Source organism: Rhincodon typus, chromosome 38 (assembly GCF_021869965.1).
Source record: "Rhincodon typus isolate 14 chromosome 38, sRhiTyp1.1, whole genome shotgun sequence".
NCBI lineage: Eukaryota > Metazoa > Chordata > Chondrichthyes > Orectolobiformes > Rhincodontidae > Rhincodon > Rhincodon typus.
Window position 1 is genome coordinate 1,292,788 of NC_063369.1, and position 17,675 is coordinate 1,310,462.

The 17,675-nt window shown below is 45.4% G+C and overlaps 3 protein-coding genes across 13 annotated transcripts in view; 2 read left to right on the forward strand and 1 right to left on the reverse strand.

The window, feature by feature from the left end:
• The window catches only part of gtf2f1 (general transcription factor IIF, polypeptide 1), a 152,325-nt gene that overhangs the window by 72,922 nt on the left and 61,728 nt on the right, over positions 1-17,675 (forward strand). The gene's annotated exons all lie outside the window — the stretch shown is intronic.
• On the forward strand, positions 292-6,651 carry LOC109922377 (guanine nucleotide-binding protein G(I)/G(S)/G(O) subunit gamma-7-like). Of its 2 annotated transcripts, XM_048617924.1 has the most exons (4): positions 292-471; positions 679-886; positions 2,130-2,275; positions 6,081-6,651. In XM_048617924.1, the coding sequence occupies exons 2-4, from the start codon at positions 765-767 to the stop codon at positions 6,098-6,100; spliced, it is 288 nt and encodes a 95-aa protein (XP_048473881.1). In that variant the 5' UTR covers positions 292-471; positions 679-764; the 3' UTR covers positions 6,101-6,651. The 2 variants fall into 2 exon arrangements, with proteins under 2 accessions (XP_048473881.1, XP_048473882.1); XM_048617925.1 differs by having other exon boundaries at positions 296-886.
• The window catches only part of fbxw9 (F-box and WD repeat domain containing 9), a 17,890-nt gene continuing 7,571 nt past the window's right edge, over positions 7,357-17,675 (reverse strand). For all 10 annotated transcript variants that reach the window (XM_048617918.1, XM_020522412.2, XM_048617914.1 and 7 more), the window contains exons 6-11: positions 17,345-17,436; positions 16,063-16,211; positions 12,712-12,825; positions 10,829-10,918; positions 10,166-10,231; positions 7,357-9,008 (exon numbers count right to left, since the gene is read on the reverse strand). In XM_048617918.1, coding sequence (XP_048473875.1) covers positions 8,934-9,008; positions 10,166-10,231; positions 10,829-10,918; positions 12,712-12,825; positions 16,063-16,211; positions 17,345-17,436 — 586 coding nt within the window. In that variant the 3' untranslated portion in view covers positions 7,357-8,933. The remainder of the gene's footprint in view (positions 9,009-10,165; positions 10,232-10,828; positions 10,919-12,711; positions 12,826-16,062; positions 16,212-17,344; positions 17,437-17,675) is intronic.

Genomic DNA, 17,675 nt, shown 5'->3' on the forward strand with positions numbered 1-17,675 from the left:
TGTGGGGATTGGGGGAGGGGATTGGGGGAGGGGACCAGGGAGGGTGTGGGTTTGGGGGAGGGACCAAGAGAGGGTGTGGGTGGGGTGGGGACCGGGGAGGGGGGGAAATCAGAGGAGAGTGTGGGTTGAGGGAATAAGGGGAGGATGTGGGCTGAGGGGATTGGGGGAGTGCTGGAGGGATAGGTATTGAGTGTTGGATCAAGGGTTTGGAGCAAGATGAGGATTTGAGGGTATTTTGTGGGCCTGTGGGGTAGGGTATGGCGGGCAGAGGTATTTGGGGGAAGGTGGGGCAGGTTTGGTGAGAGTGTTGGGGGAGTTGTGTGGTAGCTGTCTGGGTGTGATTGCAGTCTGATCTGTTTACAATCACTAGGTTAAAACCATGGAAGGGAATGTGTTGTGGTTCTGGCAGCTGGAAGTTTTAAGCGTCTTCAACTTTCTTCAATCCAAAATCTTTAACTTTGAAGATTTGAGGTGAAGCTCTGGGAGCTGAGGGCCTCCAAACGATTAGAAGAATTCCAGAGAGAACTTATTTTTAAAACAAAGAATTATAAGTAGACAGCAGGCAAGGGAGTTGAGGGGAGGGCTGTTTTTGAAGTCTGACATTTAACTGAAGAATTCTCAGTGTGTGCCAGTCCTGTGACACATTTTAAAGCGCAGCTTTCTGTGGTGAAACCCCAGGGTCCAGGCTGTGATGGGGAAAGGGAGCTGGGGCACAGTCAACAACACCAGCTGATGGATCAGACTGGGGAAATGCAGCTATCTCCATGAAACCACCACATCATCACCGTATCTCGGAGAAGAATCAGGATCTGATTCTGGTGATTTACCTGCATTGTGTCTGCCTGAGCTTCAGTAAACAGCAACTGGAAACTCACCCTGAGCTCAGGTATGTTCAGCTGTCCTTGATCCTTAACATCAGTTAATAAACTGCTTTCAACACAAAGCTTCTCATCAGGAATTGCTGCTTGGCATGGGTTTAGACAGGTGAATGGATTTCTGTTCCAAAACTACATCAGCTCCAAGGGGTTGTAGTGTCGGATAAAAGTGAAGATTAAAGACAGCAGTGAAGTTAGGGTTGAGGGGAGGCCGGCTCAATGCACTGCTGGCTGTGGAGGACCTGAAACCCAGGGGAAAGGGGACCCATCAAAGCCAGAATTTAACCTGGAGCAGACAGGGACGGGAGAAGGTGTGACGGGGGAAGAGGGCTAATGGGAAGGGAGACTTAGTGACAGGCGTATAGTTATCAGAGTCCAAGTTTTGTATTGTTTCAAAAACAGAAACTTCTGGAGAAATTCAGCAAGTCTGACAACATCTGAGAAGAGAAACAATTAATGTTTTGGATCCAGTGACTCTTCCTCAAGTTCCTCCAGCAATTGGTTTATGTTTCAGATTTCCAGCATCCGCAGTTCTGTGTTTTATTCTGTATTGCCCGGTTTGTTTTGGGATAGTTTGTACAGATACCTGTACTCTGTTGTTTGAATGGTCTGGAGGTAATTATTCAAATCAGTGACCATATTCCTCTAGGCCATTTATTCAAGTCAGTGAGGAAAGGCTATCTCTTAGCTCCAAGGATCTGTGTTGGTTAAATAATAACCCTGTATCTTATCCACCTTTCACAGTTTCTCTGCTTGGTTAGATTGGGTTCTAAACCAGTACATGAATAAGTGACATATCTAATGTTCTAGAATTGTCTTTCCAATACATTACCTAGCCTAATGGTGACCGTGAAACTGCACTCAATGGTTATAAAACCCATCTGGTTAGTAATAGCCTTTCTGGAAGGAAATCTGCCGTCCTTAAATGGCTCACGTGACTCTAGGCCATAATGATGTGGTTGACTGCTATTTGGGCAATACACAGACCTAGCCAGCAACACATCCCAATGATGAATACATTTTTAAAAATCAGTTGTGTTTGTTAAGGTGTCATGGGTGATTTGTAAATGGTCAATGGTAATCGTCTATTGAATTCCAAGATGAAGAAGAAGTATTTGGAGGGAAATGGGCCAGGAGCAGGCAGGTGGGACTAGTTTAGTTTAGGATTATGTTCGGTGTGAACTGGTTGGAGCGAATGGTCTGTTTCCCTGCTGTATGACTGACTGTACCAGCATCACTGTTTTCTTGTTTTAGTTCTGTGTCTGTGACTGTGAAATTACTGACAGCAAATCCCAAAGGGTTACACGATGACTTCAAAAATGGTCACCATGAGCCACATCGCTCAGGCCAGGAAGGCTGTGGAACAACTTCGTATGGAGGCTGGCATCAAAAGAATTCAAGTGAGCAGCTTCAGAGTTGGGACTTACTTGTAAATAATTTATGAAAAATATTAACCAATCAATCCTCTACTCTCCAGAACACTCTGATTAACCAATTGGGAATCCTAATCAAGCGTGACATTTGTGCAACGGTTAAGGATGATCTCAATTTAGGGGATCAGGATGTAGAAAGAGTTTTGGTAGAGATGAGGAATAGTAGTGGAAGATTTCACCAATGGGAATGGTCTACTGGCCCCCTAGGAGTAACCACAATGTGGGATAAAATATACAAGAAGAAAGTCTGGGTGTCTGTGACAAAGAGATGCAATAATCAAGGATGACTTTAATCTACCTATAAACTGGAAAAATCACATTGGCAGTGGTAGCCTGGATGAGGACTTCATGGAATTTTTTTTAAAATAGTTTCTTAGAGCAGCATTTTCTGGAAGCAACCACAGAGCAGGTTAAATTGTGTAATGTGACAGGATTAATTATAACTGGGCACTCGGAAAACCTCAAGGTAATCAAGGAAGAGTTAGCATGGTTTTGTGTAAAGGGAAGTCATATTTCACAATTTATTGGAAGTAGTAACATGCACAGTGGATAAAGAGAAGCCCACTAATGTGCTGTACTTGGATTTCTAGAAGGCATTTGACAAGGCTACCCATTAATGGTCATTGTGCAAAGTAGGAGCTCGTAGTGCAGGAAGTTAAGATATTGCTATTGGTGGAAGACTAGCTGGCCAAAAGTAAACAATGTGCAAGAAGATTCTTCTTCAGACTGGCAGAATGTGAAGTCCCATAGGGGTCTGCGTTGGGCCCTCAACATTTAAATGTATATCAATGATTAGATGGAGAGATTGAAGGCATAGTAGCTAAATTTTCAGATGACATAAAGACAGATAGGAAAGTTAGTTATGAAGAGGATATAACAAGGATGCAGACCGATATAGATACATTATGTGAGTGGGCAAATATCTGGCAGAAAGAGTGTAAGGTGGGAAAATGTAAAGTTGTTCATTTTGACAGGAAGAACAAAATGGATTATGACATAAACAGAGAACAACTGCAGAAACTGGAGATGTGAGTGGAACTGGGTGTTCAGGTACACAATGCATTCAAAGTCACACGAAGCAAATGATTAGAAGGCTGACTGAATGCAATTTTTTACAATGAGAGGAATTGAACATAGAAGTAAGGATGTTCTGCTACAGTTATACAGGGCATTGCTGAGATTGTATCTACCTCGAATATTATGGGCAGTTTTGGTCTCCTTACTCAATGAAAGATATCAATGCTCTGGAGGCAGGTCAAAGGAGACTCTCCAGATTGATACCTGAAATGAGTGGATTGTGTAACAAGGATGGGTTGGACATACTGGGCTTGTTTGAAGTAGATTTTAGAGATTGAGGTTAATTGAAGTGTATAAGATCATGAATGATCTTCACAAGGTGGATGTGGAAAGGATGTTACCTCTTGTGTGTCAGTCCATAATTTGGTGGGGGGTAGGGGGGCATGGTTTTAAAATTAGGGCTCACTCTTTTAGGACAGAGATGAGGAATTTGTTTTTCTCTGAGGATTGTGCAACTTTGGAAATTGATGTCTCAGAAGGCAGTGGAGATGGGATCATTGAATATTCTTGAGGTAGATGTGGGTAGATTCCTGTTAGGCAGGTGAATCATAGATAATGGGGGTAGGTGGGAATGTGAAATTCAAAACACAAACTGATCAGCCATGATCTTATTGAATACCAGAGCAACTAAGGGCTTGAATAGCCTACTCCAGTTTCTAATTTGTATGTTGGTATGTACTCTCCAAAATGTTCCACAGATTAATTCATTAATTCCCTACTCTCCACCGATGGCCAGTGAGTGGCACAAGCTCCCTCCCACCCTGAAGGCAGCGGATCGATGAGCAGATAGGTCCCCCCGGGGAGATGGGGAATTGGTTATATATTGGCTGATGCAGTAAAAGCCACAATTTAGAACTCGTGTTGTCAATCAAAAAACGGAGATCCTCGACTCTTCTCCCCATCTCCAGGTGAACGAGTTTTACTCCAGGACACAACAGCCAACAGCCAACTTCCAACATTGTCAGACACAAAATCAGGAAGTGCTGGAGAAACTCAGCAGGTCGCGCAGCCTCTGTGGACGGGAAAAACAAAGCCAATGTTTTGAGTCCAGTGACCCTTTCACCAGCAGCTTCTGACAAAAGGTCACTGGACTTGAGACGTTAATTCTGCTTACCCCCCACAGAGGCTGCGGAACCTGCTGACTTTCTCCAGCAATTTCTGATTCTGTTTCAGATTCCCAGCACCTGCAATTCCTTATTCCAATATTGTCAGAATGTGGGATTGGGTTAATAATAACTGATTCGAAGATCATGTGACAAACTGGGGTCTAATTCTGTTCAGCTGCTTTGATCTTGGGCATCTGGGTTTATGGTTCTATACAAAAGGCAACACCTCAGATCTATTCACCCTCAGTCCTTGCTTTAATTAGTCTGTGTGAAAATTGTAATCAGTGTGGGGGGAGGTTCCCAAATGGTAGGCATTGATTCTCACTTCAGAAAACCTTCTTATTCATGTTCCATTTCACACTTTATTCACAAACACACAAGCTATGTTGAGAAATAAATATCAGTTTCCAAGCTGTGTCACTACCCAATACACATCGATATAGAAATATATGAACTACAGAGCACCCAATCAGAACATTCAGCTTAAATTGTCCGACTCAGTATTAATCTTCTCCCTCCATCCCATCCTCTCTCGTGTTCTCCCTAAATACATCAACACAATTCATTTTAAACTGTCTGTGTGGGAGCAGGTTTTACATTCTCATGACTCTGAGTAAAGACATTTCTTCCAAGTTGCTGATTAGACTGTCACGCACATGGGGCATGTTCTCACTATCTGCTGTCTCCTGGGAGGTTTTAATCAATCTGCTCATCTGGAACAGTTGGGACTTGAAACCAGGTCTCCTGGCTCAGAGGTAGGGACACTACCACTGCACCACAAGAGCTTTTCTTCCCAGGTGTTTTATGTACTGCATCAGTCACAGGCTGTAGAAAAGGGTAGGAGAAAACAAACAGTCACAGAGGTCATTGTAAAAAATCATGGTGAGCAACTTCACCCAAGAGGCACTGCACAGATACCAGAGCACGATTGTTATCATTGTTAAAGTTCATTGTCACTAACTGAGGATTTTCAGAGTGCTGTACAGTTTTGGTCACCCTGCTATAGGAAAATTATTATTATATTGGAAAGGATGCAGAAAAGATTTACAAGGATGATACTCAGACTGGAGGGTTTGAGTTATAAGAAGAGGCTGGATAGGCTGGGAAATTTTTTCACTGGAGCATAGGAGTTTGAGGGGTGACCTTATAAAATCATGAGGGGTATGGATAGGGTGAATAGCCAAGGTCTTTTCCTGAGGGTGGGTGGAGTTCAAAACTAGGGGGCATATTTTTAAGGCGAGAGGAGAAAGATTTAAAAGGGACAAGAAGTGTAACTTCTTTACACAGAGAGTGGTTCATGTGTGGAATGAACTGCCAGAGGAAGCGGTGGATGTAGGTACAGCTACAACATTTAAAAGACAGGTATATGAATAGGAAATGTTTAGAGGGAAAACGGCCAAACACAGGCAAGTGGGACTAGTTTAGTTTGGGAAACGTGGTTGGTATGGACGAGTCAGACCAAAGGGTCTGTTCCATGCTGTGTGACTATCACTGTTCAGTCTTCCATTAGGCCAGGCTGGGTTTCCCCCTACTCTTACAGCAATTACTTTCTACCAGCTCCACGTCTCACTCTGTGTTCTTGTCTCCAGATTTCCAAAGCTGCAGCTGATCTGATGCGTTACTGCGAGGACCATGTAATAAACGACCCACTGGTGGCAGGAATCCCGACCTCAGACAATCCTTTCAAGGACAAAAAGCCCTGCATCATATTATAACTTCACTCAGGGCACTGCCCACTGGGACCCCAGATTCTGTCCAAAACAGATCGATTCTTCATATTTCACCCTGTAATGTACTCCTCCCCTGTCTCTGTCTCCCCCACCCTGCAACCCCTCAAATCCTGGGACCAGACGCAGAGTGGAACACAAGGATGAAGCAGCGAAGAGAAAGAGATTGGTGGGGGAAGACAGGGGATTGTGTATCACGGTCAGGCCTGAGGGATCCCCCAGCTCTCACCCCAGCCACCCTGTGGTGTCCAAAGAGAGGCCCTTAATAACTGTCCGCAACACACCCCACCACTTTCTTGCCATTGGCTGCAGCTCCATGGAGCTGGGGCATGAGCTGGGCACAGGGTCGGGGCAAGTATGTGTTTGTTGTTGGTTTAAAGTCTCCAATTTGGATCTGAATGGTTTTTGACAATTAAACGTTGGTCAGTGTTAATTCTGAGCTGTCTCATATTTCTGCTGCTTTCTCAGAACCTGTCTGTGTTGATCACAGGCTAGGGCACTGAGATAACTCCAAACATCCAGGGTCCTTCTCCAGGACATCTCCAAGGGTCTGACTGACAGCTCCGAAAATTAATCATAATCAGACAAAACAGCAACTTTGTGTCCATGTGCAGCGATGCAATAATCATGCAGCCAATGATGGGGTTGATGGTTAGGGATAAGGATTGGTTTCCTGACCAATCAGGACTGCACTGTTCTTCAAATCAGGGCCAGATTTTTTACATCCAAGCCACAAACAATTTAACATTTCACCCAAAGGACTGCACCTCCAACAGCATGGCGCTGTCTCGGTGCTGATCCTCTAACAACGTGGCAATCCCTCAGCATTGACCCTCCTACAGCCCTGCAATCCTTCAGCACTGATCCTCCAACAACGCGGCAATCCCTCAGCGCCAACCCACCAACAGTGTGGCACTCCCCTGGCACTGACCCTCCGACAGTGCAGCGCTCCCTTGGCATTGACCCTCCAACAGCTGATCCTCCAACAACATGGCACTCCCACGGTATTTCACATGGGACTGTTTGCCTGGATTTTGTGTTGAAGTTTCTGGAAAGAAACTTGAATTCTTGAGCTTCGGATGCAGGTGAGAATTTGTGGCCTTTCTGCCACATGAACACAATATGATTCACCTCGAAGGCTGTTCAAATCTTTTATTTTTATTAATAAATATTCTCCCACGTTCAAGTTATTTTCTGCCATTTGTGCATTGTTGCTGTTTTGTTGAGCTGCTGCTCTGTGGAATGAGCGCGCACTGGCTGTCTGGGCCTTTAAGCAAATGCTTCTCTGTTTCTCCATTTGTAACATGACACAGCACATACAGAGAGGGAACAAGCCAGTCCCAGAGGTGTTAGAGAGGTTCTTTCTTAATTTAAATTGTATTCTTATTCCAGAAGCACACTATTAAAGCTAGTCAGTCAATGTCACAGTAGCAGCAAAGGAATTCTCCAGGTCAGCCCCTTAGCAAATTAAACAAATATTACAAGAACAAGACTTCCATTTCCAATCATAAAACTTTGACAAGCTCAAAGTAATTTCCAAATGCACTCACTATTATAACTCTGGAAATGCAGCAGCCAATTTGAACAGCAAGATTCCACAAACAACAATGAGGTAAATCACCAGAGAATCTGTTTTCGTGATGTTGCTTCAGGGATATACATTGGTCAGGACGTGTGCATGTTTTCGTAATAAGTATATTTAACAACTGTTTAAAAAGTCATTATTTAACTCCCCTGTCCTCCTTTGGAATGTAGTGCCTTGCGGGACTGTCTACACCCACTTGCGAAGAAACCCAGGCCTGCTGTTTGATGTCTCAAATAAATGGTAGCTGTGCCAGTGCAGCACTCCCTACCCCGACAGCAGGACTTGAACACACATTACCTTCCGACTTGGGTGGTAACACCAGCCTGAGGAATCAGACTGACGGTGAAGCCGCCGTATCTGAAGCTCCTGCTGTTATTACCTACTTACAGAGCAGAGGCTGCCTGTGGAATCAAGGGACCAGACCAGTTCGGGGGTGGGCGGTGGGGATGGGGGTTTACAGGATGTGGTTGCCATGACATTGGGAGATTACCACTCAGCAGTGCACAACTCAAACACCAGTCAGACAGTCAGGTCTGCAAGGTTAATGCTCCCTACAGATCTCAGCGAGCGGCACTGACCATTCAGGACACCAGCCTGATTGCTGGCATTAACCCCTTCAAATGTCTTCTATTCGTGTTCACAAAGCAGGATCTATTCCACAGACACATTGTATTCTCTATGCTTGCTGTAATCTGGTGGCTGTAGGCGTGCACTGGCTTAGAAAGGGGTTAACGACCAGACCTTTCCAGAAACTCACCCCAAGACAGAGACTCAGGTCTAACTGTGGCCCCATTTGCTGACCAAGGAGGGGTTTGGTCAGGGCCACACATTTCTACACTATCAGCATGTTCCAGTGTCACATGGAAACACGAGATGCAAGTGACGACAGGAATAATATTAATATATTAAGTGTCTTGTTCAATAGGAATTTAATGCATTAGGACATTTTGGGTAGGGGTGGTGGGAGGAGTTTGCAGTCACATGACATGAGTAGTCGTGTTTAAGAGGGAACCCCACCCACCAAAACCACCAGTTGCCTGCCTGCAGCCCTGGTAAAGATGAGACTGTCCAACAACTGAAGAGCCTCTCAAGAGCCTGAACCACTCTCCAAGCTCAAACCAGTCTCTTCGTCACTTTGTCCTCCTCCAGATTTCCACAGTCATTGATCCCGAAGCAGCTGCCAACACGTCTCCCTCCACACTGATCTGAAAAAACATCAGGGTCACCATTACCCCAGTGCTTTCCAACATTCCCACAAACACACAGCTCTCCCCTCACCTACTCCAGCAGAACCTCTCTCTACCCTCACCTAGGGGATCCAAGAGGCACAGACTCCTCAGAGTGAGAACCTCCTCAGGGTAAAGACTCGCTGCTTAGGGCTTTGGTGCTTATTGGTACCACAATTTTATGGTCAGTCTTTCTATGTAACATAGGAAAAGGGGGGGTAGGCCATTTAGCCCATTAGGTTAGCTTCATCATTCTATATCGTCAGTTCTCCATATGGCCTAATGCCATTATTTTCCAAAAACCCACTGATTTCTGTCTTGAACGTGCTCAAGGATTGAGCACCCACAGCTTCTGAAGTAGAGACTTCCAAAGAGTCACCTCCCTCTGAGCGAGTTAATTCCTCCTCATCTCACTCTTTAATGGCCTATAAGATCCTGAGATTTTACCTCCTGGTTCTAGCAGAGCCAATCAGGGGAGGCATCCTATCTGCATCCAGCCTGTAAGAATTGTCTTAAGTTTCAATGAGGTCACCTCTCATTCTTTGAAACTCTATACAGACCCGGTTTTCTCAAATCTCTCCATATAAAACAATCCTTCAATCCCAGGATTAGTCTGTGGCCCCAAAACTGAAATTGTTAAACTTCCTCAGAACCGGTTTCTCTCTCCACAGATGCTGCCAGACCTGCTGAGTTTCTCCAACATTCTCAGTATTTGTTTCAGACCTCCAGCCTCCGCAGTTTTTTATTTTGTTCGTTTTGTTTTAATCTGGAGCACATCTGCTGCACTCCCTCTATGGAAAGTACATACCTTCCTTACACAAAGGGACTGAAAGTCGACACATTTCTCTAGGTGAGGACTCACCAAGGTTCTGCAGCAGTTAATCCCATCTCAGATCCCCTTGCAATGAGCACAGTGAGAGCTGACTGACTATGAAGATCAGCCCAATCCAAACCACTCCTTGAATTCCAACACTGTCTGCAGGGCTCAGGGGTCTCTGGGCCATTTGTAAAACTGCACCCACAAACCTATCCCAGGATCACGAGGGTTATAGCTGCAACAAAGAGCAATCACCGCAGGAAATAGCAACTCCAAACCCACACCATTCCCCAAAGACAGAGTCTATTAATATACTCACCCCATTCACTACATCAACATGTGGTAAAGTGCAAACTGTGTGTGGAGGCTCTGTAGGCACATGCACCTAGAGACAGAGAGAGAGAGACAGACAGACAGTGTGTGTAAGTAAACAGCTCCTGATTAACACAAAACTGCTCGCTGAACCAACCATTAACTCCCTCCCTACACTCCAGAGCTGTGTGCCAGCTCTCAAGATTAAAACAGTTTGCATGGATTCTGTCAATGGCAGGGGTACAGACAGTGATCGGCTGGGAGGTGTTAAAATGATAAAGTGATTCAGAATAAGGGGAAACTGTAGTCAGGGGAGAGTGAATCCATTTAGGAGTGAACAGAGGATCACAGGAAGGGGACAAGAAATCGCGATTCACTCCTGCAAACCCTCTGGATGCTGGGAGGTCAAAAGGTTCATTGTCGCCTGGTAAACATGACACAGGACCACAACAGCTAAAGGCAGTGAAACTACAAATCAGTCTCGATCGACGTGGATCAGAGCAGTGACTGCAGTCCTGAGCATTTACCCCTCTTGGAGCCAGTGCACTCCCTGAGCCACCAGCGTCCAGCAGGCAGAGAGGATACAACGTGGGAACATTGAGGAAGCCTGTGAGCACTACAGACTATGTCAGTGCCAAGGATCAGACGCACATCAATCCCCAAAGCTTACCTTGATACTTTTATCTGTTGACGAAGTGTACAAGGTCCCGAGGGACTGTTTGATTCCTGTAAGCTGTGAGCGGTGGCCAACATTAAAACACTGAGAGGGAGAAATCAAAGAAATAGCCAGTGTGACAGCAAGATGGAAAGACTGTATCTTTTCATATTTCTGTATTTTTGATTGCGGTATGAAATGGGGAAAGGATTGCTGCACCTGTTAAAAGCAATTTCCTTGACCCTCACTTTAAACACTATTTACACAGCTGCTGTTCAACGAGTATTTCCAATTGACCTTTGACAAGGTGCCACACAAGAGGCTGTTCAATAAGAGCCCATACTGTTAGGGGCAAGGGACTGGCGTGGATAGAAGATTGGCTGACTGGGAGAAGGCAGGGAATGGGGATAAAGGGTCTTTGTCAGGGTGGCACCCGGTGACTATTAATAGAGTTCGACAGTGGTCAGTGCTGGGCCCACAACTTGTCACATTACACTTTAATGATCTGGATGAAGGAAGTGAGGGCATTGTTGCTACGTTTGCAGGTGACACAAAGCTAGGTGGAGGTACGGGGTAGTATTGAGGAGGCTACAGAGGACTTGGACGGGCTGGGAGAGTGGGCAAAGAAGTGGCAGATGGAATACAATCTGGGAAAGTGAGAGATTTGGGGTTGAGAAAAGTATTACTGATGATTGAATTGCAGTGCAGACTCAGTGGGCCGAATGGCCTAACACTGCTCCAGCACCTTATGTTCTACAGTAGTGGAAGCCTCTAGTTTGCAGATGAGCTGGAGCCAAGGGGTGTGTCCACAGCAAGCTGTGGCTGGCAATAAATAGCTGATTGCTGTATGGACCAGTGACCAGTTATCTATGACAAAAGACTTCTGCCTGCTAACAGCTAGGTAATTGGCTCCCAGCTAGATGAACATTTTGAGGGTGTGCATGTTTGGAAATCAGAGCTCAAGAGGAGGAGGAGCTGTTGATCTCTGCTGTAAAAAGCATCTCATCCTGAAGCTAGCCAGTCTCTGTCCTCTCATCAGGTGCTGTAAGAGTCAGGGGCCTTCCTGTGTGTAAAAGTGTCACCCTACACCTCATGCAAATAGTGAATGTATCCCCAGAAGACAGACCAAGAAGCAGTGCTTAGATCAGCAAAAAAAAAAAAAAAAATCTCAGCAAGTCCTGTGAACATGGACTCACTGAACTGCCTTCCCAGTTTTTCCATCCATGGAAACACCAAGCATTTTTGTCTCTGTATTTATCAGTGTAGAGGGAGAGTTTTTTTTCTAAGGAATTCTAATCCAAAGGGAGGGTTTGGTTCATCTTATCAGCTATTGAATTAAAGAGTGACCATCACTCTGTAGATAACAGCTTGTCACCATAACTAGAAGCAAAAGAAACTGCACAGGACACCTCACTACCTTGTGATCTGGACTCTTCCGATCGACAAACTGTTTTCACTGACTATATTTTTCCAGCCATAATATTTGTGAGAGATGTCTTCTGAATGAATGCATGTATGCTTGAGATTTTAATGGGGTAAAATTTAAATTGCATCGTAATGGAATAATGATTTTTTTTTGTCTCTGCCATTTGTTAAAAAATAGATGTGTTTCTATCTTACAGAGTTATTTTCCTGTGTATGACAAAATCTGGTGTGAATTAGTTTTGTCCTGAATAGCAGTTAGGCAAACTGATCGGCTTGGCGTTTAATTGTGTCTGGAATAGTGAGATTTGATCATTGGCACCCTGAGCGCATTGAGTCATAACAACAGCAGCTTGCAAGGTTCCTGTTAGATGCCCCATATCTCTGAGCTACACAGCATCAATGCCCTGGCTTAGCCCATCAATACCCATGTGGACCATTCCCCAAACCCCCCCACCCAGGGTACATGGTCTTACCTTGACGTGCTGGAAGCTGCCACCCTGTTGGTCAAAGACATGGACCAGTCCCCACTTGTCCCCAGCCCACAGCTGACCGTGAGCATACGACATGGTCAACAGATAGGAATCCAACTGAGGGAGAGAGACAAACAGTGAGACAGAGACACACAGACAGGGTGTGTGAGTGAGAGAGAAAAACAGTGAGACGGACAGACACACACAGACAATGAAAGAGAGACAAAGAGAGAGACAGACAGACAAATAGTGTGCACCTGAGAGTGAGAGACAGTGGAAAGGAGCAGAGAAAGAGAGAGAGAGAGATAGATAAAGAGAGAAAGAGGAGTGGAGGAGGGGGCAAGGTGCAGAGAAAACATGACAGGGAATAGACCAGGTTCAGAGAGATGAACACAGGAACAGGAGTAGGTCATTCACACGTGCCACCCATCTCCTCTTGCCGCTTGCCCACTCTATCTCAATATCTCTTAATGCTCTTATTCATCAGAAATCTAATGGTTACTGTCTTGAATCTATTCAATGATGGAGCTTCCATAGGCATTTGGGGAAGAGAATTGCAAAGGTTCACCATCTCCTGAATGAAGAGCTTCCTGCTCATCTTAGTGTTAATGGCCATTCCTGCATTGATCCTGAGATGATATCCCAGGATTCACCAGCCAGGGGGAATATCCTATCTCCATTCACTCTGTCACAACCTGCAAGAATACTATGAGTTTCAATGTGATCACCTCTGGATATTTGAAACTCTCAGGAACACATATGCTGTCTCCTCAATCTTCCCTCAAGAAACAATCCTACCGCTCCGTAGGTTCATTTGGTGAACCTTCACTGGCAGTGGACCAGGTGACCAAAACTGCACTCAAATACCTCAGGTGATGGGTCACCAAGGTGCTATACAATTGCAGTAAGATTCTGTCTCAATTCCCTTTGAAATGAAAGCCAGAATCCCATTTGCTTTCCTCACTGTTTGCTGCAGCCACATGCCAGGTCAGAGTGGCTTGTGGACACAGCCTCCCAGATCTTTTTGGAGCACCTGAACTTCCCAACCTCTCACCATGTTAAAAATATTCCAACTTTCTGATCCTGCTACCAAACTGAATAACTTCTCATTTATTCACAGTATATTGCATTGGCATGTTCTAACCCATTCAATTAAGCTGCCAAAGTCCTTATGAAGCCTTCTTGCGCTTTCCTTGAAACATACGTTCCCTCGCAGTTTGGTGTCATTGGCAAACTTGGAAATATTACAATGGTCCCCACATCTGAATCATTGATATAGATTGTGAACAGTCGTGGCCCTAGCACTGATCCTGGTGGAACCGCACGAGTAACAGCGTGCTATCCCGAGAACTCTCTGCTTTCTATCATTAACCAATTGTCAGGCTTCAGTAGAATATTAGTATCTGAATGGGGACACCACCCACAAGTTCCCCTCCAAGCCACTCACCATCCTGAGTTGGAAATATATCACTGTTCCTTCACGGTCGCTGGGTCAAAATCCTGGAATTCTCTCCCTAATAGCATTGTGGGTCAGCCTAAAGCACATTGAGTGCAGCATTCCAGGAAAGCAGCTCACCAGCACCTTCTCAAGGGTGTAACCAGAGATGGGAAATAAATGCTGGCCCAGCCTATGACACTCACTTCCCATGAACTTTTTTTTTTCAAAATACCCCATATCCTCATGTGCTCTAATTTTATTTACCAAACTGGTGTGTTGGACCCTGTCAAAGCCCCTGAAAATCTTTTTCCTTCCTTTTAGACACCAATGGAAGTTTGCAGATCTGACCGAAGGTTGGCGGGGGAGATGAGGCCCATTTCCCTCAGAACAGGGGAGGCTGCGGATTGACTTAGCAGAGTGCATAGTGAACAGCTGTATCCCCAACGAAGAGGGGCAAAGGGATTAGACATTTTCGCTCCCCCCTCTCCACCCCAGAGGGTGGTGCAAATCCGTCGCTCACAGCCCAGTTCAGTGTTCGCAATGGAAACCTTCAATGGAAAAAGGAACCTGGAGCTGCACCTTGGGGCAGTGTAACCCGTCAGAGCCTGGAAAGTGCCATTTGAATGGACGGTTAGTTTCTTCAGCTCGTGCACACAATGAATGGCCTTATTCTGTGCTGTAACCTGTCTGTGGATCAAAGCTTCTACAGCCCACAGTTGTGCTCCTCACCAGCTTACTTTCAGATTCTCTTCTCTTTTCTTCATTTGCTGGATCCTACATTAAACCAACTCCTCAGGCCTGCCCACATTTAAGAATAGCTCAGAAAAGGAAGCCATTCAGCCCAGCCAATCTGCCTTGCCATTCAGTGAGCTGATCATTCTCAGCTCCACTTTCCTGTCTTGTGTCTGTAACCCCTTCATCTGTCTATCTCAGCCCTGAGTATTCCTAACAGCCCAGTCTCAACAGCCCTCTGTGGTAAATAATTTCACGGATCCACTACCCTCAGAACAAAAGCATTCCTCCTCTTCTGTGTTTTAATTGGGCAACCTCTTACTCTGGGACGATGCCCTTCGCAACAAGGGCTAACAACCTCTATACATCAATCCTGCCCAGCTCCCTAATCAACTTATATTTTTCAACAAGGTCACCTATCAGTCGTCTAAACTCCAATGAGTACAGGTCCAATCCATTCAACCTCTCCTCCATACCCAGGATCAGCGAGTAGACCTTCTCTGGGTTGTCTCCAGAGGCTTTCTACCAGCTCAGGTATTTGTACAGGCCATTTGCTTTGATCTGGAGCAATGTCAAACCTGAACATAAACCATGGCAGAGCCACCTTTCCCTTTGTCTTGAAGGAATGTACATCTCCATTAAACCACAGAGTATATCTTTCAATACAAACCACTATCTGCAATCTGTCAGATCTTTTTAACAGCATGTCCCCAAACCACCTGAGCAAAGGTGACATCGTATCCTCAGCTTCCTATGTTCAGACAAAGAGAGAAACAGCGAGAAAAGAGATAGACTGACAGAGAGAATGAAACATTTGGAGGAAAGTGTGTTCAGTTATGGGTGGGATTTGAACAAGAAGAGATGCAATGTCACTGCTGTGATTAAACTCTCTGGGACAGGGTCAGTGTCACTGCTGTGATTAAACTCCCTGGGACAGGGTCAGTGTCACTGCTGTGATTAAACTCTCTGGGACAGGGTCAGTGTCACTGCTGTGATTAAACTCCCTGGGACAGGGTCAGTGTCAGTGTCACTGCTGTGATTAAACTCTCTGGGACAGGGTCAGTGTCAGTGTCACTGCTGTGATTAAACTCTCTGGGACAGGGTCAGTGTCACTGCTGTGATTAAACTCTCTGGGACAGGGTCAGTGCTGTGTCTGTGATTAAACTCTGTCTGAATTGATGTACCTGTAGCTTTTGGAGAATATGATTGGTTCGTCGATCAACCACAACTAATGTCCGATCCTCACTGCCTGAAAGGACAAAGTGGTCATTGGCAGCGAGACAGAGCACAGCGCTGGAGTGTAGCTTGCGACTGGCCAACACTGGGTAACCGGCTGTAGGGGACACAGGAGAGGTACACAGTCAGACGTGGAATTAAACACCACACAGAAACCAACCTCAATCCATACTGTTCACAATGACCATTAGGCTCTCTCTCCCTCTGAGAGGTAAAGCGAAGTAGGGAGAGACAGAAAAAGTTTGAGCCCAAGTCATTGTACTAGAGCCTATGGAAGGTTAAAAGGCTAAAGCTCCAACAGACAGAAATAGTATCAGGAATAGAAATAGTACAGATCCCCCTCTCCTGAAGGTGCTGATCCCTGTTCAATGATAATCAGTCTGCCACCAATCACATATAGCATGAACCAGAAGATCCCTATGACAAAGTGTGAAGTGCTGCACTTTGGGAGATCAAATGTTAAGGGAAAGTATACAGTTAATGGCAGGAATCTGAACAGCATTCATGTGCAGAAGGATCTTGGGATTTAAATCCATTGCTCCCTGAAAGTAGCCATGCAAGTAAATAGGGTGGTAAGGATTGCTTGCCTTTATTGGTCAGGGAGTTGAGTACAAGAATCAGGATGTCATGCTGCAGTTTTATAAGACTTTGGTTAGGCCACACTTTGAGTATTGCATTCAGTTCTGGTTGCCACATTACAGGAAGGATGTGGAGGCTTTGGAGAGGGTGCAGAAGAGGTTTACCAGGATGCTGCCTGGATTAGAGGGTATGAGCTATAACGAGAGACTAGAAAGACTTGGGCGGTTTTCTCTGGAGCAGCAGAGGCTGAGGGGAGACTTGATAGAAGTCTATAAAGTTATGAAATGCATACACAGGGTTGATGGTCAGAATCCTTCTCCCAGCGTTGAAATGTCTAATACCAGGGGAGCATGTATTTAAGAGGGGAACAGTTCAAAAGGAGATGTGAGGGGCAAGTTTTTTACAGAGTGGTCAGAGTCTAGAATGCGCTGCCAGGGGTTGTGGTGGAGGCAGACACAATAAAGGCATTTAAGGGGCTTTTAGACAGGCACATGATTATGCAAGGAATGGAGGGATATGGACCAAGGGCAGACAGAAGGGATTAGTTTCATTTGATGTCATGTTCAGCACAACATTGTGGGCCAAAGGGCCTGTTCCTGTGCTGCACCGTTGTATGTTCTAAACAAAAAGTGCTCGAATCGCTGGACTAACCTCTCGGGTCATACAAGGTTACAGTCTTGTCGTACGATCCAGTAACCAGTACATCAGGCTGGTAAACCAGACACAGCACAGCTGCCTTCCCCCTGCAGAAATAAAACATCAGTCAGTGTAACTGGGCTGCACGGATCACCTCCCCGTGTACTAACGCGAAATCACAGCCCTCCCTGCCCACTTGCAGATAGCAGCCGAGACTTGAGCAGCCCTGTACCCACTCCCTGCACATCCACAGAGACAAGCTTCCAACTCTGACTGGAGGGCACCACAGCATGGCATCCCAAACGCAGCCTTGAGTTGATGCCTTGATAGAGACACTGTGAAGCCG

Excerpts from the sequence above, each read along its gene's own strand:
- LOC109922377 (XM_048617924.1), top strand. The coding sequence starts at position 765 with ATGAAACCACCACATCATCACCGTATCTCGGAGAAGAATCAGGATCTG. Across the intron at positions 887-2,129 it reads GAAACTCACCCTGAGCTCAG|TTCTGTGTCTGTGACTGTGA; the intron begins GTATGTTCAGCT and ends TTCTTGTTTTAG. Across the intron at positions 2,276-6,080 it reads CTGGCATCAAAAGAATTCAA|ATTTCCAAAGCTGCAGCTGA; the intron begins GTGAGCAGCTTC and ends TCTTGTCTCCAG.